The 23,925-nt window shown below is 54.9% G+C and overlaps 1 protein-coding gene across 3 annotated transcripts in view; it reads right to left on the bottom strand.

Annotated features, from left to right (window-relative positions):
• Positions 1-23,925, bottom strand: part of MYH9 (myosin heavy chain 9) — a 91,104-nt gene that overhangs the window by 6,978 nt on the left and 60,201 nt on the right. For all 3 annotated transcript variants that reach the window (XM_044780369.2, XM_070506947.1, XM_070506948.1), the window contains exons 13-34: positions 23,692-23,865; positions 22,174-22,347; positions 19,832-19,946; positions 17,491-17,684; positions 17,006-17,127; positions 16,150-16,219; positions 14,130-14,290; positions 13,085-13,193; positions 12,234-12,365; positions 11,343-11,549; positions 10,719-10,856; positions 9,601-9,724; positions 7,463-7,634; positions 6,446-6,658; positions 5,931-6,075; positions 4,426-4,632; positions 4,113-4,217; positions 3,712-3,864; positions 2,248-2,496; positions 891-1,103; positions 538-750; positions 39-200 (exon numbers count right to left, since the gene is read on the bottom strand). In XM_044780369.2, coding sequence (XP_044636304.1) covers positions 39-200; positions 538-750; positions 891-1,103; positions 2,248-2,496; positions 3,712-3,864; positions 4,113-4,217; positions 4,426-4,632; positions 5,931-6,075; positions 6,446-6,658; positions 7,463-7,634; positions 9,601-9,724; positions 10,719-10,856; positions 11,343-11,549; positions 12,234-12,365; positions 13,085-13,193; positions 14,130-14,290; positions 16,150-16,219; positions 17,006-17,127; positions 17,491-17,684; positions 19,832-19,946; positions 22,174-22,347; positions 23,692-23,865 — 3,552 coding nt within the window. The remainder of the gene's footprint in view (positions 1-38; positions 201-537; positions 751-890; positions 1,104-2,247; positions 2,497-3,711; positions 3,865-4,112; positions 4,218-4,425; positions 4,633-5,930; positions 6,076-6,445; positions 6,659-7,462; positions 7,635-9,600; positions 9,725-10,718; positions 10,857-11,342; positions 11,550-12,233; positions 12,366-13,084; positions 13,194-14,129; positions 14,291-16,149; positions 16,220-17,005; positions 17,128-17,490; positions 17,685-19,831; positions 19,947-22,173; positions 22,348-23,691; positions 23,866-23,925) is intronic.

Genomic DNA, 23,925 nt, shown 5'->3' with positions numbered 1-23,925 from the left:
GTCTGCAGCCAGATCCGGTTTGGTCCGGCCTGCCTCACCTGCAGCTTCCGCAGCTGTTTGATGGCTTCGTCTCGGTTCTTGTTGGCAGTGTCGATGTGGGCCTCCAGGTCCTTCAGGTCCATCTCCAGCTTCTTCCGAGCGGCCACAGCCAGCGAGCGCTGCTTCTTCTCATCCTCCAGCTCTGCCTCCATCTCCCGCACCTGGGGAAGGTGCCAACAGCTTGGGAGGCTGGACCCACACACAGACCCTGCTCCAGCTCTGAGCTCAGGCAGGCTTGGTCCACTCCAGTGGGATCCATGAGGCCTCCAGGGACTAATGAGGATTACTGACAGTAAAAACCCTGATAGAGTGAGTCACTGACTGCCCCCCTGGACAGAAGACTGGAACGTAAGGACATGGAAGAAATGGTCAAGAAGCCTGCCACACCCAGGTAGAGGAAGGAGAGCAAGGAAGCCTGCCAGAAACCAGGGTGGTCCCTGCCCGCCTCTGCCCGCAGATGGAGGTGGCCCTGTCCGGGGCAGGGAGGGCTGTCCGCACCTGTCTGACCAGCTGCTTCTTCTTCTCCTCACTCTGCTCGTCGCGGCCCTGCAGGTCCCGCTCGAACTGGGCCTTCATGGCCTGCAGGTTCACCTCCAGCCGCAGCTTGGCGTCCTCGGTGGCCTGCAGCTCATCCTCCAGCTCCTCCAGCTGGGTCTTCATCTCCTCCACCTGCTGCTCCAGGGCCCGCTTGGACTTCTCCAGCTCGTGGACCTGCCACCCGAGGGAACCCGAGTCAGGAGCAGAGAGATGAGGGGTCCCAAGGTCCAGGCCTCCGTGCCCACTCACTCCCTGATCCTCCATGATGTCCCCACCGGGCTCCCTCCCGAGCACCAGCCGGGCTCCACACTCACACTCTTGCCGACGTCGTCCTTGGAGCTCATGAGATCCTCCATCTCCGTGCGGAACTGCTTGTTGAGCCGCTCCAGCTCCGCCTTCTGCTCCATGGCTTCCTCCAGGGCCCGGGCCAGCGACAGCGCCTTGGTCTCCTTCTCACGCGCCTCCGCCTCGGCCCGGTCACGCTCCTCGGCATACTTGGCGGAGATGGTCTTCTCCTCGGCCAGGAGCTGGGATAGGTGGGCACCATGAGGCTCAAGCAACGGGCTCTTAGAAAGCACTCAGAGCCTGCTGACCTCAGGCAGGCAGAGCATCCGGACCAAACTCCCTGAGGAATAAGGGTCCCAGGTGCTGGGTATGGGGGGGGGGGCGGGGCACGGACACCAAGAGGAGCAAGCACAAGGTGGCTGAGGGGGCGCCCAGAGGGTGTCCAGGCTGACAAGTGCTATCCAGCACATCCTTCATAACCAGATGAAGGCAGAGGTCACCTCTTTCACCACACTTTATAGTCTTTGTCTTTATCACTTAATAATAATGATCCTTTATGATACAGTGCCCCTTCTGTGAGAACCCACAGGAGACGTCACCATCAGAATCTGGAAAGGCTTTGGTTTTCCTAAATGACTGGCTGGTACTTGCCTTGAAAAGAATGTGAATCTGGCTGCTTAGAAGCCCAAAGCCCATTTGTGGCCCTCCTCTAAAGTCAGCTTAAATGCCCCTGGCATCCATCCTCTGAGCAGCCCACCTTCAGCTGGATCTTACTTTCCCACTTTCCACTCCCTTTGCACCAATACCTCATTTATTCCACAGACCTATTTCCGAAAGGACCAGACATTAAATGCTTTAGACTCTGCAGGCCATGGTCTCTGTAGCAAGGACTCAAGTCTGCTGCGACGGCACAGCCAGCCAGAGCCGACAGCTAACGAAGGAATGGAGCTGAGGCCTGCACGTCTGTGTCCACACCCGGCAGTGGCTGCACATGGCCAGTGTGCTGACCCTTGATTTATTCTATCTTTCTACCCCACTCCTGTGTCTCTATAAGCTGCCTCAGATCTTTCAGAATGAAGAAGAGATATGAACACGTAAATAAAAATCAAAATGATAATAAAATAGGTTTGTGACAAAAAATTTGAAAAATATAAGAATCCAGAAAGGGGGAAGCTCGCTTGTATACCTAACATATGAAGATGCCCTGTTCCAAGCACTTTCTTTCCAGGCCCCTCAACGAGCAGGAAACTGAGAGGCACTTCTGAGCGGCTGGCCCCTCGAGGCCTCCTCCCCAGCTGGGTGAGGAGGTGGTGCCAGGAGTGGCCTTTGCCTGAGGCCATGGCATCTTTGGAACAGAGGAAACGAGGTCCAGGCCGACACACACACCTGGTCGAACTTCTTCTGCTTCTTCTCCAGGTTGGAGACACTCTGCCGCTGGTGGTCCAAGTCCACGAGCAGGTCATCTAGCTCCTGCTGCAGCCGGGTCTTGGTCTTCTCCAGCTTGTCGTAGGCGGCCACCTTCTCTTCGTAGCGCTGGGTCAGCCCCTCCAGGTCCTTCTGGAGCTTCCTCTTGGCTTCTTCTGCAGTCTCCAGGCACCCGACACCGTCCTCCACCTTCTTCTTCATGTCGCTCACCTGGACAGGAGCAAGGAGTGAAGAGACACGCAGGATGGCAGCTGTCCAGGTAACGGGCCTACTACCCCGTGAACGGAGGGCCAGGGAGCCCACCCAGTTATGGAGACCTCCCTCTTCCACTGGGGCGAGAGAAATGGCGTTTCGGCAGAGGGCACCCGCCTAGCCTAGCGTGTGGAACCCAGGGGAAGGCCGACCCTGGAAGCTAACCCCCACAGGTCAGCTTTGGAAGGTCTCTCAGTAGTGACTTGCGAAGCCTCTTGTTTCACAAAGACTGGGGCCCACAGAGGGGAGCCTCCTCCATTTCCCTCCCCAGGCAGCAGGGCTGGGGCCCTGTCAGGAGGTTTGTCTGCTGGAGGCAGGAGGACCACAGGCACCCATCCTGCAGCCCCTCCCTGCACCTGGACATAGAGCTGCCACCACGTGCACGTGCTGGCTCCCCCACCCAGACTGGGGAACACCCTGCGCACCCACCCCAAGCTGCTGCGGATCTTCTGGCCTGGAACAGCGAAGTCCCAAGACAAGAACTAGAACAGGGCTCTTGGTCTATTTCTGGCCGTGGACCCTCTGATAGTCTAGAGAAGACTAGGGACTCCTCCTCATAATAACATTTTATCATTACTAACATTAATATTTTTAATATTTATATTAATTTTAACATATTAACACATTAATATTGATAACTTAGTATTAACAATATTAATGAAGTCAGATGTACAGTAAACTAACATAGGCAACAGCAGCTGCCAGGTATGTTTTAAGCTCTGGTCCAGCAGCCCATGTGCTTCCTTATCAGCACATCGAACGGCAGGCTCCTAAGTGGTGAGGAGCGATGACATCCCCACGGCCCCGCCACACCTCGGACGTGGTGTTTCTAAAGACCAAGGCCACGGGCACTGCAGCTGCCACGTGGCCTGCGTTCACAAAGGACAGAAATGCTCAATGTCGGCTAGAGGTCAGTGAAAGAAAGATGTTCTATCTCCTCCACCCAAGTTCACGGACCCCTGGATTCTATCTGGGGGCCCCAGGCTTGAGCCCTGGTCTGGAGAGAGAGGGCAGGAGCTTCCCGAGAAAGGGCGCCCAGCTCGGGGCAGGGGTGTGCCTCCAGCATCCAGGAGGGCACCCTGCTGGAAGCTCCTCAGCCTGCAGAATCCAACCACAGTTTCCCTGAGCCGCCTGGGCGGCCTGGGGCATCTCGTGGGGGAGCCCACATCGAACCTGGGCATGGAGGGTGGCAATCTGCTTCTCGAGGTTCCGCTTGGCCTCCTCCTCCTCCTCCAGCTGCTCCTTGAACGAGTTCTTCTCGTCCTCCATCTGCTTCAGCTTGGTGCTCAGGCTTAGCTTCTGCCGGTTCTCCTCCTGCAGCAGCTCCTACTCCGAGGACAAGAGGGATGCAGGGGCTCAGAAGGCGCAGCATCAGGACCAGTCCCTCTGATTCAGGGGACAGCCAGTAAAGACCTGGTGGGGAGCTGGAAGGACCCAGAGACCCCGTGGAAGCAGGGGAGGATGGGTAATCAGATGAGCTCTGTGGTGGAAGCAGAGGCCTGGCAGCTAAAGCCATGTGGGCACAGGGTCCTCCCAGGAAAGGTCCACCTGCAGGGACCCATTGCCACACTTACCTGCGTGTCCTGCAGCTGGGACTCCAGAGCAGAGAAATCCTTGGTGAGCTTGCTGGACTTGCTGTCAGATTGGGTGAGAAGACCTGTCACGTTGTCCAGCTCAACCTGCACAGGGACAGGAGAGAAGAGGATGATGAGCTCGACCATGGCTGCTCTGGCCCCACCTCGGCTCTTCCAGGCAAAGCTGGGCCTGAGTCACAGGCTGAACCCTGAAGGCCTCACTGAGGAGCCAGTGTGAGGCGAGAGAGAAAACGTGGCCGAGGAGCTGCTGAAGGGACCACCGCCCAGGCCCGGGTCCCAGCAGGGGCCTTACCTGCAGCTTGGAGATCTTGTCGGCCAGCTCCGTGCGCACTCGCTCTCCCTCGTTGAACTTCACCTGCAGCTCCTGCAGCTGCGCCTCCACCCGCTTGCGCTTGTGCTCTGAGTCTCCCTTGCCCTGCAGCAGGGCCTTCACCTCGTTGGCCAGCTCCCCCCGCTCGTTCTCCAGGGTCTGCTTGGCCTTCTCGAGGTTGGCCTTCACCTGGTGGGGAAGAAAGCCAGACATGAAGGGGCATCCCTGACAAGACGCTGGTCTTTCCAACATCGTTGGGAGAGATGGCGGATCCAGAATCCACTGCCTCTGCAGCAAGGAGGAGGTGGGGCAAGTTCAGGGGACAGCATGTTAGCAAGAGGCTTGCACCCCGAAGCCCCGGCTGACCCGTGCTCACTGCTCACCTGTGTGTGGCACCTAGCACATGTCCTCTCCTCAAAGGACCTCGGCTTCCCCACATCTAAACCAAGCCCCGCCCAGCATCGCTCGCTGGGTAGTGATCGCTCGAGTCTAAGGTGTTATCAGTGCTGATATTATGATTTTAGCGCTAATATTATAGAATGAGGGAAATCAACTGTTCATAGTTAGACTTCCAGTAAAGCCTCTTTGAAATTTGATGTTCACAGAAATACTGTAAAGTTCTTCCAAAACCTATAAAGCGGTGTTTACAGAATAAAAGTGATCATTCTATTCTAGTCCGCACCGAGCCGGCCACAGGGTCATGGGCAAGGTCAAGGGTGAACTGGACCCTGTATGAATGTGAAGGGGTGCTGGGTAAAAACAGCCACAGGACAAGGAAAGGGTTCAACCTGCGCAGAACCGGGTGGAAGCTGAAGGGAGACGGATGGACAAGGCACGTTCCTAAGAATATTGTATAGGCTGCCATGAGGAAGAGCCTGACTTCTCGGGCTGCCACCAAGAGTGGCTACAAGCTGGACGCCACAGGAGGCAAGACCTGTCCTGCTAAGGAACTGACCAGCCACCAGCTGCCCAGCCAAGAAACCAGCTGGGATTACCATCCCAAGGGTTTTCACACGAAGACTCCAGTTGACCACTTGTTGGGGGTGTTCTAGAGAGGACCCAGCTTCAGAAAAGGGACCATAAGGCCTCTGAAAGGCAGTTTCAGGGTCACGCCAATTCCTTAGAGCTTTCTGGTCTGGCAGGGTATTGACTAGTACAAATGATAACAATTCTTGAACAATTCTTGAGCCCTTTCTATCACAGTGTTTACACGTTCTCAGCTCTCTCATATTAGCATATGAGACAGACCTATCATCAGCCTCCTTTACAGATGGGGAAACTGAGGCACAGAGGTACCCATCTGCCCAAGTCACACAGCTGCTAAGGGCTGGAGCCTGGACTCTGACACAGGCAGTCTGGCGCTGGAGCCGCTCAGCTCTGCACGGCTGGCCCAGAGAGGCAGACGTTCTCCAGGAGGGCCCCTGCCCTGAGAGCTGCCCCCACTCACAATGGTGGAGTGTCACAGAGCCAGTCCCCAGCTCACGCACCCGCTTCGTCTGCTCCAGCTGCTCCGCCAGCTCCTCCACGGCCTGCGAGTGCTTCTGCCTCATCTCCTGGATCTGGGCCTCGTGGGTCTTGGCCTCCTCCTCAAGGGTCTTCTTCAGGATGTTCACTTCCTGTTCACGTTTGGACCTGGAGAGAAACGTCCTCAGAATGGAGGCTGGGGACCTTGGAGCGATGCGGCCCCCGGGGCTCTTCCCTGGCTGCAAAGAGGGGCCAGCAAGGGCAGTGGCCGCCTGGCAGCCTTTCTGACCACTGGCCTCCCTCCTCAGCTGTGCATCCGATAGCCCAGGCTCAAAAGACACACTTTGTAGAAGCTTCTGTACCCTTTCGGCCTTAAAGCCCGCCCTTGCCTCACCCAAACTCCAAGCTGTCTGGTACACGATAAGGCCATCGGCTTGTGTGCAGAGGCCTGGGGTCCACCCCTCCCAGGCCACTGTCTCCCTTTCCCTGCATCCCCACCAGAATCCTCAGTGACTTGGCTGTTGGTCCCATGGCACACCTGAGCTCCTGCTGGGCAGCGGTGGAATCCAGAGTGTCCTCCAACTCTGTTTTCAGAGCCTCCAGCTCTTCCCCGAGGTCCCGTTTCTGCTTCTCAGCTTTATTCCTAGAAGCACGCTCAGATTCCAGATCTTCCTGGAGTTCAGAAATCTGAGATTCCAGCTCCCGGATCTTCTTTAGGGCCATGTTCTTCTGGGCGGCTTCTTCCTCCACTCTACCAAAGAGACCAACAACGTCAGGATAAGACCGTTTTCACCTTCAGAGAACAGAATTTGCAGAAGAGGCTTTGAAGAAGTGCAGCCAAAGCCACTTCTGGCAGTCATAATCATTGCCCTTAGGAGCTCCCCTCAGCAAAAACAATATCTATTTGAGGCATCCAGAAGATTTAAGGGTAACACCACTTTGAGAATTGGAAAACATCAGAGAAGAATCACTTCATTTTCCAAATTAAGATTCAGTGCTTTAAACATAAAAAATAATTCAAATGTTAAGTTTTAAAAAAAGGGAAATAAAACGCTACAACCCATAATGACTGCAACTAAGTAAAAATACAAACGTGCTGTGGACTTAGTGATAATGATGTGTCAGTGCAGGTTCATCAGTTGTAACAGGTGCCACTCGGGTGGAAGATGTTGACAGCAGGGGAGGCTGTGAGTGTGGGGACAGAGGATTTATGGGAATTCTCTGCACTGTCTGCTCAATTTTGCTGTGAATCTGAAACTGCTAAAAGATAGTCTGGTTTTTTTCCCAAAAAGCATGGCTGTAGCTATGAAATTAAAAAAGGAAAAGGAAAGGAGAGGATTGTTGTGGTTGGGTGACAGAGTGGTGGGTGTCTTTTTTTGACAAATGACAAAGAAGCCTTAGACTGTGCCTTTACCAAACAGGAAGTGTTTTGCAGTGAAATGGCTTCCAAGACAACAGCAGAGCGAATGCTCACAGCTCACTAATGTACCAAGAAGCACAGGAGGAAGCTGGCATCAGGCTGGCACTGGCCACGGGCTGATGCTCTGACTCTCACCTGGCCAGGGCAGCCTGGAGCTCCTCCTCTTTCTTAGCCAGTTGCATCTTGAGCTCGGCAATCTGAGCCTGGAGCTCGGCGATCTGGTCGTTGAGGTCTGTGGAGTCTCCCTCCAGCTTCCGGCGGGTCTTTTCCAGCTCCTGACGCTGCTTCTCCTCTCTTCGGAGGCGCTCTGAGAAAGGAGGACGAGGAGATGCCAAAAGAGCCCTCAGTGGCCACAGACTTTTCTTTGTTTTTAATTCTTACATAAAATATCAAACGTTTGTTATAAATCATGTCAGATTTAAAGGATCATGATACAGACTTTCATACCCAACTCTAGATGATGAAGAAGGACATCACCATGAGCAGCCACGTCCTGTGTCTCTCCAACCCTGCCCGCTGACCTTCTGTGCCAGGGGACCTACTTTCCTAAAGTTTGTGTTCATAATTCCCTTGCTTTCCTTTAAGGCTGCACCATGTGTGTCTCCCTAAAAAATGCAATGTTTAGCTTTGCGTGAATCTCAACTTATATAAGGGACCAGTCTTGTATGAATTCTACAGAGACAGCAGAACAGGGTCAGGGTCCAGGATCTGGCTTTACAATTCTGCTATGACATCACTTAGGTAAGCTCCTGAACATTCCTGCGCCTCATCTGAATAACAAGGACAAAGGACAACCTACTCCGTTAGGTTGTTGTGAGGCTCAAATGCGTTAATATCTGAGAGCACTGAGAAAGGTGCCTGGCCCAGTGTGTGCTCAGTAAGGGGTAGCGACTTTTATTCCTTGACCGGCCCTTGTCGCTCGATATTGATGATCTCGAGATTTAGCAAGTTAAACGTCATTGGAACTGATCCACTAGGACTTCCGTTTCTTATTCCATGATGTGAATACACCACAACTTATCTATCTGTCCTACAGCTGCAGGCACTTGGGTTGTGTTCGCTGTGTGCGCTCGTGAACAACGCTGCGGTGAGCATCTTGCCCATGACTCCCAGTGCACGGGGATGAGAGCACTGGGTCACAGATACACAGAGCTTCAACCTCAGGAGGCAACGCCAGATTGTTCTCCAAAGCTTTCTACCGAGTGTGTGTGTATTCTGACTGTTCTCCATCTTTTTTGACACTTGTTAGCATCAACATTTACGTTTGCCCCTTCAGGGGGTGTCACTCCTAGAACTCCGGAACGATTGAGTCTTTCAGACTATTCCCAAGGGAGGGAGGGAGCCTGTGGGAAGAGATCTCTGTGTCAGGATGTCCCTACCCTTGACGACCTGACTCACCTCATCCTGTCCACATGTGAGGGGGTAGGGGGCGCTGTGAAACCAAGCTGGGAAAATCCACCCAGTGGATTTTCATCAGCCTGGATGGTTGTGGCCCTGCGTTCGGTGGGCATAGACAACTGCCCTGGACACACTGGGCTGCCCCACGTCTCTGCAGGAGGAGCAGTGGTTTCTGGCACAAGCTCTGAGCAGCCACTGAGTTCTGGCCCTTCTCCTCCTCCCCCAGAGTCCACTCCTCTCAAGGCCCAGCGGGGAGGGGCCGTCAGGCAGCCATAGACCTGTGCTCCTACCCCATCCTCCTCACTGCCACAGATCCCCGGGGTACGGGGGGACTGTCACCCTGCCCCAAGTTAAGCAATGGCCTCTCACAGTATCTGTCTAGCATTTTATAGTACCCGTGGTGTGTCCGCACACGTTATTTAGTTTAGTCCTTACAAACACCCTTTCACCATGTCTTAGAGGTGAGAGAAACTGGAGCTCACAGAGATTAAGTAACAGGTGCAACATGACACAGCCAGTAAGTGGCAGACTGAGGGTCACACCCACAGCCTCTTAGGAAGTCCCAGAGCTTGTGAAACACATGGTGCAAAGAGAGAAATGCCAAGCTGTCCTCTGAACATGCTTCACTTGGAGCAACGTCACTCCCCCAAATGTAAGTGCCAGTGCTTGGCGGCCCAGAGTCCCTTAGGGACTGGCCTCTGTCCCCCAGGCCTTAAGGGCAGTGGCTGGGTGCTGGACGCTCTGAGCCTCGCCTGTCAGAGCGAGCGTGAGACCCACCAGGCACGCCTGCTGCTGGCAGTGAGGCCCAGGCTAGCCCCGGAGCTGTGGTCCCCTGGGGTTCCCGTGTCAGACGGTGCCCGTCCACCCCCTCTCACCCTCCAGGTCAGTGATCATGGCCTCGTGCTTGTTCTTGAGCTTGGCCAGGCTCTTCGATTTCTCCTCCTCTTCTGTGAGGTTGGTGGTAAACTCGGCTATTCTGTCTTCCAGCAACTTCTTCTCCTGGGGGTGGAGGGTGGGTCAGACTCAGTGTTAGTTGAGCACAGAACGCTTTAGCTCCCTTCAAAGCCTGACTTGCCCAGAGACTAAGGCTGAATGGAGGGACAGGCCCTTAAATGCTTGATTCATTAGGATTCTCAAGATCAAAGGGGCACCTCTGACAGGTCACTAGCTCCCCTGAAACCGCTGGATCAGCTTCCTGATCTTCCTCCCTGGACCTGTGTCCCCCATTTGGGCTTCCAGGTGGCAGCTAGTGTCAGTGAGGGAACATAGGCATGAGGGTGCCACCTTCTCCATGCAGTGCCCTTGTTCACCAAGTGGGCTCTGAACCCCTGCTCTCCTCATTTTCTGCGTTGTGTGGCTACCACTGGTGTCCCAATCAGTATGGTCCCCCTACAGCCACCATAATAAACAGGTCCATCACTCAGCATGAGCATCTTGCTCCCTTCATTAGAGTCCCAGGCAAGCATCCTGCTGTTTCAGGCCCCACCCCACCCTCTGGGGACTGAGGACAGTGTTCTGACCCTGTCCTTCCTTCTCCTCTAGCACGAGTCCCAGGTTTTATCTGCTTGCTGGCAGATGCTGACAGAGCTCCAGCTCGGTTCTCAGAAGAAACAGCGGCCACCTCAGAGACAGCTGGAGGGGCAGCTGCACAGAGCCACCGAGCCACCACGGTGCCCACACCCCCCAGTGACTGATGTGCAACGCCACACGGGGCTCCATGCTACAGACGCTTGGGTCTCAAAGCTTGTGAAGAGCTCTACTGAGGAGAAACATCAAACCCTTCCCTCGGGCCCCACTCAGTCATGAGAAACATCCCTTCAAACACAACCCTGGCCCCAAAGGCCAGGAGAGACCCATGAGGAAGACCCGCTACTGAGCAGAAGCCACAGCGCTGCCGTCGGAGAGGCGGGCAGCCGCGGCCCTGCACTGAGCCACACGCCCCCCCGTGGCCACGGCCCAGCTCTGCCCTCCCTCGGCAGGCCCCGGGCGTCACCTTGGCCAGTTTGCAGTTCTGGTCTTCCAAGATGATCTGGTCCTCCTCCAGCTTCTTCAGCTTGGCCTCGGTGGTCACCTTCTCCAGCTGCAGTTTCTGGCGGGCACTCTCCTCCTCCTCCAGCTGCTCCTCCAGTTCCTACCACGGAGCCAGGGAGAGCGTGAGGGCTGCGGGGCCCCCGAGCCCGGGGCAGGGCTGAGACGCGGCCTGACCCCCACCTGAGACAACATATTGAAAACTGGGATACAGGAACAAGAACGCCACTCTAGCTATGTGGTCGCCTGTTCTGAGGGGTTTCCTTAGCAAGTTTCCCGCTGCTGACAAGGGCAGAAAGCAGAGCTGACGGCCCACGCTCCTCAGACCAGCCCGAGCGAGGACAGAGGGAGGGAAATGAAATTGGCTTCGATGCTCAACTGGGCAGCACTCAGAGATGGAGTCACACAGGAGAAAGCCTCTCAAAGGCTGCCCCCGGGGGACAAGAGGGCAAGGAGCTGGCCTGCAGTGGCTTCTGAGCTCTGCGTTCCCTCCAGGTTTTGTCAGTGGCCCTCCCCGCGCCCAGCCCCCCCGACCCCAGGTCTGGAGTCCAGCCCCGCCCACCCCCACCACCACGGGGAAGCGGGGCACCTGGATGTTCTGTTGCATTTTCTTCTTCTCTGCCTGCAGATGCTGGCAGCGCTCCTCCTCCTCCTCCACCCTGGCCTCCAGGTCGTGGCAAATCTCCTCCAGCTCCTGCTTCTTGGCCGTCAAGCGAGCCCGGAGCTCCTCAGCCTCGGCACACAGTTCTGTTTCTGCCTGGAGCTGCTCCTGCAGCTGCAGCTTCTCTGCCATGAGCTGCAAGGAAAACGCAGAAAATGCAAGCTCTGCGCAACCTCCTCGAGCCACTCCAGGACAGATGCTCTCCAGTTCAGGTTTCCAGAGGGAGAGACCCAGGCTGATACGACCAGTTTCCATCTTGAGAATGCTCAAGCTCCCAGGCACTTTTTTTTTTTTTTTTTTTTTTTTGCTGAGGAAGATTCACCCCGTGCTAATACCTGTACCACTCTTCCTCTGTTTTGAATGTGGGTCACCACCACAGCATGGCCACCTACGAGTGGTATAGGTCCACACCGGGGAACTGAACCCAGCGTGCCAAAAAGGAGCACACCAAACTTAATCACAAGGCCACTGGGCTGGCCCCCTCAGGCACTTTCTGAACATTATGTCCCTCTGTCCTTCACTGCTACTCCAGGAGCTGCATACACTGATCCCCAGGAAACAGGCTCAGAGAGATTAAATACTGGAGCTGGGCCTGAACCCAACACTCATGAGCTTCCTATCCCATCAGGCAGCCTCCTTACATCACATCCCTATGTGATAACACCAAATGGGGCCTACAGAGACTAACACTGTTCCTGCAGTTAAAGGTAAAAACATCTCCTCAAACTCCACACACGCCTTGCCTACTGATGGCCAGCAGGCGGCAGCACTGGGAGCAGCTGTGCTAGCTGGGGGAGCGGGGCCGGCTCAGACGCCCACCTGGGACTGCAGCGTCTCCATCTCCGTGAGCCTGTTCTCAGCAGCCAGCTGCTTCTCTCGGACCTTCACCAGCTCCTCCTCCTTGGCGATCATCTCCTCCTCCTGTCGGCTCACCTGCAGCAGCGGCTTGACCTAGCAGAGGAGATGGAGGCTGAAGACGCCTGTCCCAGCCAACAGCCACGAGGCCTTCCCTCCACCTGTGGAAACGCAGCTCACGAGAGCCAGGGGCAAATAGGCACGCTGTGCGGAGGAGGTGCTAACGGTACAAGCTTTCCAGAAATCAATGTAGTGCGTGCCACAATTCCATCTCAGGGAAAACATCCCTACGTACATGAAGATGTTCACAAGAGCATTTCTTTAATAGTGAAAAATTAAGAATGAGATAAAGATCCATCGCTGGAAAAGTAGCCAGATAAATTATGAAATATCTCCAGGGAACAGCATGCTGACTTTTTAAAAAAATGATGCTTATGAAGGCATTTTAAATGGAAAATGCAAAATGTAAGACTGTTTATACAAGTCGGAGCTCCGCTATGTAAGAATGTATATGGCTTACACAGTGGAGATTTAAAGGGAGTGAAAAAAAGAGAGTAGGGATAAGTATTGAAACATCTACTTGATGCTGGCTCGCGGTTGAAGGAATCACGGGCGAATTTTTATTTTCTTTTTTATGGTTTTTTGTGAGTCTTAACTTTTTACAACTGCCACAAATTATTTATTACAAACGAAAGCAGGTTGAACCACTCTGATAACTGCGGGGTTTTTAAAGGCTGGGCGGGCCCGTCCAGCGGTGCGCAGACTCCGACCGACCGCCCCGCGTCTTCCCGGGCCTGCCCACCCGCGGGACCCACCTTGGTGAAGAGCCTCCACCACTGCCAGTTGCGCAGCTTGAGGTAGGCGGCGCAGTTCCGCTGCAGGACCTTCATGGCCGTCAGCTGCTGCTGCCGCTTGGCGAAGGCCCTGTGGGGCGAGGGGAAGTTAAGGCCAGGGCAGACCCCCGAGCGCACGGCCCCAAGCGTGCCCCGGGCGCTCTTCCGGGGGGAACCCACCCTGCCTGGGGCCCCGCTGGACAGAAGCGTAGGGAAGGAGGCTGGCCTCGGGGTGAGTCCCGTGGGTGACCTTGCAGAGGGTGACGAGGGCCCAGGTCACCAGACCACCCCCTCCTTCACTAAGGGGCGAGCGAGTTCGTGGTTTAGTTGTGAACTATATAGAACCAACGAAACCTGATCGCTGGTCATAAGTCCACCTGTTGACTTCAGCTTCCCACCCTCATGCCACCCACTGAGGGCTTTGTCTGGTGGGAGAATGTCAGCAACTGACGTCCTGCAAAAGGTGGGCTATAAGGTGTCGGCAGGAGGGCTTCTGAATAAAGGCAGGCTCCGTTTGTCCCACAACCATGGACCCAAGCTCCACCCCGCAGCGTTCATAGCTTGCTTGTGCTGGAACACACATCCCCGAGCACAGATACAGGGCCTCAGGGGACTAACGTGCAGCTGCCACATGCACTGTCCTGCAGCAGGTGCGCCCCTGACTCTCGAAGGGGCTGCTCTGGACTCAAAGCCTCCTCCTCTGGGAGCATGGGGAACTGTGGAGATAGCCAGGCTCTGGTTGTCACCCCCACACAAGGGACACAGTGAGGAACACTGGTGAGCAGGAGCTTTGAGGGCAGGCAAATTTAAGCACAGTCACCCCCTTCCTACCCGGTCACTGTAAACCTCAGGCAGACATCCAGGAAACAGAGGAGCAGGGAGAGCGACATGGGCCTCCCTCGGGCAGACACCTGACCAGCATTAGTGCCCCAGCCCACAGCTTCCTAAGTGTTCTTATGCAATGGGAGAGCTCAGAGGGCCTGAGCGTGGGGCAGGCTGGGTGGGGACGGTGTCTCCAGGGACTCACTTTCTGGCCAGGTAGCCCCTGCAGCAGGCCTGGAAGCCGATGATGACGTCAGTGATCTTCAGGTCCCGCTCCTCCTCCAGATGGGCCAGCACCCCAGCCCGGAAGAAGACCTTGCTCTGGCCGATGCGGTACAGGTTGCTGTCCAGCTCCAAGGCTTTGATCTAGACAGTGGAAAGCAGGCCATTTACTGCGTGCCACCACGTGGCTCTCGCAGCCATGCCCGGAACCTGCCTCAGCCGGGTGAAGGGCCTGGAGACGCGGTTCAGTCCTGGAGAGGCTGTCAGCCAGCTGCTGCTTCTCGGCGGGCTGCCTTTTACCCGGTGCCAGAGAGAGTGGGGCTCAGGGGGATGCTGGGAAGAGGGACAAGTGGGTGCCAGCACGGGGCAGGGTGACAAGTCAGACTTGCAGAGAAACACAGAACCTTGGCATTCAAGGGACTTTAAGTGTCCTCTCTTCCTTCCACCTCCCACCTCTGAATACTGGAATCACGTTCTCAACGCCCAGTTGGGCCACCTTCTGACCAGAGGTTGCTGAGCGTCGTCATCATCATCTTCGCTAACATCAGCACACACTCCAGATCAGGACAGGCCCAGAATCGAACACTAACTAGGGGACCCCGGGCCTTAACCTCTAGGAGCCCACATTGCCTCAGCTGTAAAATGGGAATCATGTTTTCTTTAATTAAAAAAAGTTAAACAAAGCAAATAATAGTGCCTCTTCCATAGTGGAGCCGTGGGAATTGAACAAGGGGACGCACGGAAAGTGCTCAGCGCAGGGTCAAGCAGGTGATGAGCGCTGAGTATATCTAAGCCGTCATCATTATTACTGAGCAGCATCAGTCTTCCCTTGTGAAGCCCAAGGACGAGGGCATGCGTGGCTGGCTGTCTGGCTGTCTGGCTGTCTGTCTGTCTGTCTGTCTGTCTGTCTGCCAGCCTGGGAGAGAAGGGATTTAGAACAAGCTCCCAAAAGGCAGAGGCTTGAATAGGTAGGTGGGATCTGGGGGACCCCCGGCGCCCACAAATGGCCTTGGCAGACCTGGAAGAGGCCCCAGGAGGAGAGGGGAGGGAGGTGGAGCCAACATGAGCATCTCCCCTCCCTGCAGAGCAGAGCCGGGTGGGGGATCTGCCTGTGTCTGAAGGAGGGACACCCCTCACCTGGCCAGCAACCAGCCTGGAGAAAGTGTGGCCTAGACAGCAGCTGGAGGCACACCTCCGTCCTCCACGCCTCCTCTCCCATCACTTCCTCTCCCACCAGCTGATAAGCATCGGCAAGTGGGGAACTGCATCTTCTCCCTCCTCTTTCCCAGCCTCAATCTCCTATCACTTAACGCAGTGCTCTGCACATACTCAGTGCTGAATTTTTTTCTTCCCTCTTCTCTTTCCTCCCACCAGCCCAGCCTCTCTCCTGACTCTTTGGAAAGAATGCAAAGTAAAGAAAACCAGGGGAAGTGGCTGCTTCTCTTGGACCCATCAGAAACAAGACGATGCCTGCAGAGCAGAAAAGTGACCAGGGTGGGATACAGCCCTAGCTCGGCCACTGAGGCACCGCAGGGCCTTCATTCATTCAAGCAGAGTTCGGAGCACCCCCTGCACGCCAAGCACTGCTCGAGAGCTGGGGGAAGAGGGGAAAGTTCCAGAAGCATGGACTCTGGGGCTTTGGGCCAGCCACAGTGTGCTGGGACTGCTGCCCTCGTGGAGCACTGCCCTGCCGACCACACTGGGCAAGAAGATCGAAGGAGACGTGAGCAAAAAATGTGCCCCAAAGGAGAGAGACTGTCTCACCTCAGAGCCCTGCCATGTGGCAGCTCTAGTCTCCCCACCACCTGGTCCCACACGCCATCCCTGAACATCCGAGGGCTGGGAAGGCTGCCACTCAGGGTGCCCAGCAGAAGCAGAACTGGCACACCGGAGGGACAACAGGGCTCAGGCACCATCCAGCCACACAGGCACCGGCCAGGTGGGTGCACACCAGCCAAAGGTCCAGCCAACCAGAGGGAGGCGGAGACGGCAGCTCCACTCACCATGAGCACACAGGCCTGCTTGCCGTCCATGAAGCCCTTGGGAATGGAATTTGGTGTCAGGATCTCGTATCTGAGGAAGAAAAGAGAAGCCAGGTCAATTTACCCCTTGTCTCAATTCTTCGGGGCTTAGAACATACTGAGAGATGAGGATCATCCTGACAATGTAGCAGACGTAAAATTCTTCCCACAAAGCGTCCTAAGGAAGGAATGCACTCAGCAAATCCCGCCCTGCTCTTTCCCTAGGCTGAACGACACAGAAAGGCTCAGAGTTTTCCATAAAGCGAATGGAAACTCACATTGGACTGTTTCATCACTCAAGCGGGAGCTTTAGTTGGGCTTACTAATTGCTAATTGCCCAGTATCTGCATCTGTAACCCCAGAAGGCCATGCTCATCTCTTCTCGAGCTGCTGCAGGGAACTGCTAATAAACAGGATGGTCTAAGTGGAGGCAGCTTCATGATAGCAATTGGCATTAAGCACAGTCATTAGGCAAAGAGGACAGTGTCACTAATGACCCTCCGTGCACACACAGCAAGAAGCTGCAGTGTTCTGTGACTTCCGTCTCCATAAAGCTCCTTTAACACCCAAGTCTCTGGCTGATCCGTTTTTAATTTCTTTTCATAGCTCCTCAGCCTGCAGCAAACAGCCCCAGGCCCCCACAATCACTAGGAGTGAAAGCCAACAAGACAACTTTCGTTTCAGTAACAAAATAGGGATATCCCTTCTCACGTAGAGGGTAGCACGGAGAAGGACCGTGTAAGGAGCTGGCCAGACCTCGGCTCTACCTCACTGAAGGCCCCTCTGCGGAGCAGCAGGCCCCCAGGCCGGGAGAGGCGGGCTGCAGGCCCTGACTCACCTCTGCCGGAACTCCTGGAAGACCACTCGGTTGGGGAAGCCTTGGCGGCAGATCCGGATGCCCTCAAGGACCCCATTGCAGCGCAGCTGGTCAAGCACCAGATGGGGGTCCAGTTTGCCAGCCTAGGGAAGAAAGCACACGTATGTGGCCTTGGTTCTGTGCCGAGGTACTGACGGAGAAAGGTCGGACGGGCCCCTCCAGACTCAACAAGGCAAAAGACCCAGGAGTCACTGCAGCCCACGGGTTCTGACAGCTAAGTTACAGGATCCAGGTCTGGCAGAGATGACGTCACCAAGTGGGAGAGCCGGCTGCAAACTAGCCTTTCTCCTAACAGCACTGTGAGCCCGCACAGGGGCTTCACCACAGGTTCTGTGTGTGCCGTGCAGGGAGGAACCGTTTCTGCTCGGGTAGGCAGACAAGGGCTCAATGTCCTGCACGTGTGCCCTGGCCAGGCCACGCCACGCCACGCCGCCAAGAAGCCTCACCTTCTTCTCATGGTTGGGGATGATACAGCGGACGAAGTTGGGGTTGGTGTTCCTCAGCGTGGCCATCAGCTTGGCCAGCTGCTCCTTGTAGAGCTGCCCCACGGTGCGGAACATGCCCTTCCGTGTCTTGAAGGCCCCGGGCAGCGCCGTCTCTGACATGCCGGCCACCTGGTCCAGGCCGATGATGCGGTCCACTGCAGAGACCACACAGGAGCACATCAATACCCAGCAGTCCCAGCGGGGGTGGAGAGGCAGGAAGGAGACAGACATGTGGACAGAAAGAGGTGAGACTACAGAACAGCGGGACCCCTTCTGCTTGGAGTCCACACGCAGGGCTAAGATTCTCTCTAAATGCTGAGCACACTGGCCCTTGTGAGTAGGAAGCAGAAAGGGGGAAACTGCAGAGCCACGAAGCCTTGTCTCTCTTGGGGAGCGGTCCTTCAGTAACTCTGTCCACGTCACCTTTCTTCAGCCCTCTCTGGAACCTCCTACTGCCAAGAGACACCATAAAGCTGATAACGTATTCTGGAATAGTGAGCCTCACTATCCACTAGCCTGGCTCTGAGGAGGAACTAAACGACTCACAGGATCCCGTAGTCCTGTGGTCCCAGATGGAAAAAAAAACAGTGTCCTGAATTCACACTGACCTTGACCTAAGAGCCCAGGGTTAGGAGTCAGAGGGTGGGGGCTCTAAAGCTACTCTGCATCGCCCACAAGACTCTGGGTGACTCCCTATCTGGAACCCTCCCGCACAGAACTCTCTAAATCAGGGACCCAGGCATCGCCTGGTGGTGTGAGAAGTAGAGAGTTCCGAAGATTCACAGCGACAATGATTATTCCAAAGTCTGGGGACCCCTCCACGCTCCCGCGTCTCGCCTTGTCTCCTACTCACGGGTCTTTACCATCTAAAGCAGCCCTCCGAGGAAGCAGCCCTGTCACGGGCTCGTGCGCAAGGCAATGAGATGAACTACTTTCTCCAATGCGAGAACACAAGAGCCAACCCACCCAACCAAGCGGCCAGCAATTGAGGTCAGTTTTAAGTGAGGGCCAATATTATTAAATTTGAAGGCTTCCACGGCTGGATGCAGAAGTTAAGAATTCTGTGACAAAGTCTGTTTCCTATTCCTTTGTGGCCAGATTTCTACTATTTATTTGAAGACAGCAAAAAGGACAGTTGCTCAAGACAGAAGCCAGCAGTGAGGATGGACCTGATGAACCAGTCAACAATAAGTGACAGGCATCTTTGACCTCATGCAGCCACCACAGGGCCCATCTTACTGGCCACCAAAGGTTTCCTGGGAGTGGGTGGCTTGGGCAGGCCACTCAGTTTGCCCAGAGGAAGGTCAAACATGTCCTGTAATAACTAGTCGTTTCATGTGAGAGTGTCCCGCCCCCTGGAGGTGCAGCCCAGAGGGAGCAGGCGTTTGTTGAGCGACTGGTGAATGAATGCACAAATGCCATTTTAGCTTTCAGGTGCACATACACACGGCTGCGTGCACACACCTAAACCACATGCTGAGGCAGCGGCAGCCACTCGAGCAGTAAGACGCCACCTTTATGAGGTGGAGCTCTGAAGACGTACTGGAGTTTTAAACAATCCTTCCTTTTAACATCTACAACTTGAAATCCCCAAATATCCAAACACAGACTCCCATTTGCCCGTTTTTCTACCGGAGGCCTGTGATGGGTATGCGGGGAGGAGCCCGCCCACAAGCTCAGGGCCAGACAGGGAAAGGGGCACAGGCAGGCAGGAAGAGCCAACGGGCAAGGAAAACCAAGCAGAAGCGTTTGGCGCACAGCCCTGGATGCACCACACACGAGGACGGCACTCCAGCAGCCAGTCACCTGGTTCTAGGTGGAGAATAGGAAAGCGTTGATAGAAATAGGCTCTCTGAGTGCTCTGCATCTCTGCAACAGAGAGGTTAAAGCAAAACCCAGGCAGAGGGAAAAGAGAAACGACAGAAACAGGGAGAGGGAACAACTGGAGCTGCCGGCCTCCCACGGAGAGGACAGAAGTGCAGGAGGGCGCGGGGACGGGACACCTGGGTGGCAAGGCTTTGGGCCAGCAGCCGTGTAATTCCCACGTGTGGGAAGCGCCAGGGCCGTCTGCGACCCACAAAGCCCAGAGCGGCGCTCTGCCCAAGAGCATCCTCAAGGACGCTCAAGGGCGGCCTCAGCCTCGTGGCTCGAGGAGACCACTCTCAAGGGAGCTACTGCAGATGGAAACCACCTGGCCTGTGTCAGGTGGGGACATGCCTTATTCTGCAGCTGAGCCACTGCAAAGGTGGGAAGAGCCCGGCCGCAGCCACTGGAGGCAAGGGGCAGAGGGCAAAGAGCGTACCATCCTTCCACAGCTCCGAGACGAACTTGTCGGAGGACTGGTGCAGAAGCGTGGCGATGTTGTCGTTCAGGGGGTCCATGTTCTTCATCAGCCACTCATCAGCTTTGTAATCCACCTGGAGGAGGCAGAGAGTCCCGAATCACAGGCTGCTCTGGGGATGCAAGCTGTCACAACCTCTCTGAGGACAACCTTACCACACATGTGGAGAATTCAAAAATCATGAACAGGGGCCGGCCCTGTGGCCGAGTGGTTAAGTTCACGCGCTGCGCTTCGGCGGGCCAGTGTTTTGCTAGTTCAAATCCTGGGTGCGGACATGGCACCGCTCATGAGGCCATGCTGAGGAGGCGTCCCATGTGCCACAACTAGAAGGACCCACAACTAAAATATACAACTATGTACTGGGGCCTTTGGGGAGAAAAAGGAATAATAAAATCTTTAAAAAAAAATCATGAACACCCCTTGACTCGGTTTTTCCATCCCTAAGAATCAAATGATGAGTGACAAGGGCAACGGGGCATCAACAAGATGTTCTCTGCAGCGTCATGCAGAAGAACAAAAAATTCAAAAAAACCATGAAAACAACCAGCAACAGGGGATGGGCCACGAAAATTATGTTGTGGCTACACAATAGAGTATTTTATTTCTAGGGTTTTTTTAGGTAATATGAACACAAAGAAAAAACCCTGGAAGGACATACACCAAAATGTGATATTTCTTTTTAGTAATAGAACAAGTAAGTAATTTTTGCTTTTTCTTTGTCTTTTCAGGATGCCCAACTTTTCTCGGAGGCTGTATTATTCTTATCTTTTCTCGGAGGCTGTATTATTCTTATCTTTTCTCGGAGGCTGTATTATTCTTATCTTTTTTGAAATACGTTTCAACTAACACAAGTCACGTATTACATCTCCAGCACAAAGGACCCAGAACAATACAAACAGAGCAGCAGGCCACCCTGCCTGCCGCTTCCTAACCCACGTCACTGCCCAGAGGTGACCTCTGACCTCAGGCCAGTGGTCCTCACGTGCACGGCTGTTGATGATGACACGTGTGACATTGGCTCCTGTTTCCCTAGGAGCAGAGTTACCTCCTGGGCAACGACAAAACCCCAGAGACAGTGTCTTGGCCGTCTGGTCACCTGGGCACAGGCAGCAGGCTCCTCCTGTCAGCTGCAGCAGCCCAGCCCAGGCGCAGAGGCACACCGCCAGTCTCACCCTTCAGGCCCCTGACGGGCCCAGTTTTTGGCATTTTACACAGTACTGCAATAGCAGCCCTCCTGTGAGCGTCTCTGGGCACGTGCGTTTCTAACGAAGCAGACGTGGAGATGCTGGCTCAGGTGATGCGACCTTAGGTAACTATAGAAACCGCTTATTTTTCTGTTTTCTCAAATGGGTAAAGTCAAGAGTTGTGCAGCAGCCTCAGGAGCCAGATGAGCTAGCAGGAGAAGCCAAGCAGTGGCGGCCACATGAAGGAGCAGCGGGCGAGGACCGCGTGTGGCTCAGGAGCAGCGCTGTGAAAGATCATGGCTCTGCTTGCCGACTGTCACTGGCGAGGAGCCTGGCCCAGCCCATCTAATCACACGATTGAGCTGTGATCAGCTGTGAACACTTCATGCAGGGGACACAACTGGCTGAGAAAAGCCAGCTTTGGTCTAAGCACAGACCTCAACGGACTAGAGACATCCCTGTTCGGTTAGGTTTAAGCCCGAGGAACAAGCAAACTGAAAGATGCACATGTGCCAGTGAAGTATGAGGGTAGTTCTGCCTTGACTGGCCGGTAGCCTTGGCATGACGAAGCTGTCACCTACAGTGGTGGCTTTCAACCAGGGCAACTGTGCCCCTCAAATAGGAGACGTTTGGAGACGTGCAAAGACATTTCTGAGCTGTGCAAGTGCTGGGTTTCGCAAGCTCATTTAAAACACATAACCCTGTGTGGTGGTGGCCACCTCCATTTTCCAGATGAGGCAATCAAGCCTCAGAGAGGTTAAGTAACTGACCAAAAGTCACACAGTGGCAAAGTTCTAATTCAAATTCTAGAGCCCAGACCTTTAGCACCAATCCCACTTCCACGCCTGGAAAATGCACCTAATAATAATACACAACATCACAGCAGCCTGAGCACCTCACAGGAATGCTGCAGGCTGCTAAGGAAATGTCACACACGACTGTCTTTTGCAAGGTGGGAGAGTTGTGTGAATGCTGATTACTGCCACCAGGCTCCTAACTGGATGAGTGACAGGATGAGAATGCTGTGCTCCTGACCCCCGTCATGGTCTTAGAATTGTCTCCCCCTCTCTCGAGAAGGTCCGGCCAGCCGGCATCTCCCTGCGTGTGTGCTCTCCTCACCTTGCCAGCATAGTGGATGATGCAGAAGTCAGCTTTGTCCTTCAGCTGCTTGGGCTTCTGGAACTTGGGGTGGGTGCCCTGCTCCTGCATCACCTTCTCCACGAAGCTCTTGTCGGTGGCTTTGGGGAACCAGCACTCCTCGTCCAGCAGAGCCAGGATGCCAGGGGGGCCTGCCTGGAGGAGGCACAGCATCACACGGGTGAGCGTGACACGGGAACCCACCATCAGCCCCGCCCTCACAAGAAGCCAAAGCCTGGTTTTCAGAGCCCCAGAATCTCACGAGAACATGGGCAGCATTTCCCCCCATAGAAGGGAAAAACAGCAGCATTACCAAAAGCACTCCATTTATGAGTTCTAGATTAAAAAGAAACTTCTGGGGTCTAGGCTACAGCCCACACCTTAACCCGAGGATCCAGCACAGGGGTTCTCCAACTTCAGTGCACTGGAATTCATCTGATGGGCTCCATGGACCACGCAGGCCCTCTGACCCATGTGCCACGAGGCTGCCCTCAACAGATGCCCCTCACACTCTGTGTCTGCACAACTCTGTAGTGCCATGTGACACTTAGGACAAGCCCCTGGAGGAAGAGAAAGCGCCCCAGAGCCCCAAGGGTCTTCTGTACACTGAGTTTATAAGAAAGCAGACTGAGACATGGTGGAGACTGGCTGACAAGACTTGCAGCCAGATGGGTTCTTGTTCATTGGAAAACTCAACTGCTTAACAAAACCTCATCACAAAAGTAAACTGTTTCACCTCAGGATTAAGGATCGTTTCAGCTCTAGGCCCCTTGAGCAATACTTTCAAAAGGCACCGAGTTCTTCCTAGGCCTTCTGATTAATTAGCATTTCAATGTGACTCTGATGGACATTTTCTCAAGGAGGTCAGGATTCTGGGAAGACCTGGGAAGATCTAACTCTAATGAAGAGATAACCCGGAAACAGAAACAGCTCAGGCTCCATGAAAGAGCACACCCCCCAAACCTGAAGCACAAACGGGCGACCCAAACCGAGCCTGTCACCCAGCAAGAGCTTTCAGTGTGAACTCATGGAAAAGGGGGAGGGCTCTCCATCCACCGACAGCCGAGGCTGCGGGACAGATGCCCCAGTGCCATGTTAGCCCTAAGAGAGGACAGACATGCGCCAAGGTCAACACTCAGCATGAGGGTCTGCACACTTCTACGTACAGAGAAAGCGTCTGGGGAGAGGATCTGACTCATAAAAGGAGGCCTGTTTCTTTAAGTGGAAGAAGGGCTTGTCGAGGCCGCCCCTCAGGTAGACGCTGGGTGGTCTTCTGGGACTGACTGGGGCACCAGCCACATCCCCACCTGGTCGGAGGCTGGTGACGCTCCCAGGCACCAGATCTAAGTTCCCCGGGCTTATTCCTCTAGGTGACACCATCAGGGAGAGGAACTGGACACCCCCACAACCAACAGGCAGTGGCAGGGGAGGGGTGGGTCCCCGGAGGAGACGAGCAACGAGCGAGAATCCAAGTCTGAGGGCTGAGTGGGGGCGGCTTACTGGCTTCTCGATGAGGTCGATGCAGGGCTGCAGGTCGAGGCCAAAGTCGATGAAGTTCCACTCGATGCCCTCGCGCTGGTACTCCTCCTGCTCCAGGATGAACATGGTGTGGTTGAAGAGCTGCTGCAGCTTCTCGTTGGTGTAGTTGATGCAGAGCTGCTCGAAGGAGTTGAGCTGCGAGGGGGAAAAACAGCATCAGAGAGATGCCCACCCTCCCGACACGAGGCCCACCGG

Source organism: Equus asinus, chromosome 4 (genome assembly GCF_041296235.1).
Source record: "Equus asinus isolate D_3611 breed Donkey chromosome 4, EquAss-T2T_v2, whole genome shotgun sequence".
Classification (NCBI taxonomy): domain Eukaryota; kingdom Metazoa; phylum Chordata; class Mammalia; order Perissodactyla; family Equidae; genus Equus; species Equus asinus.
Note: the sequence above shows the minus strand (reverse complement) of the source record. Positions and strands in the feature narration are given on the sequence as shown.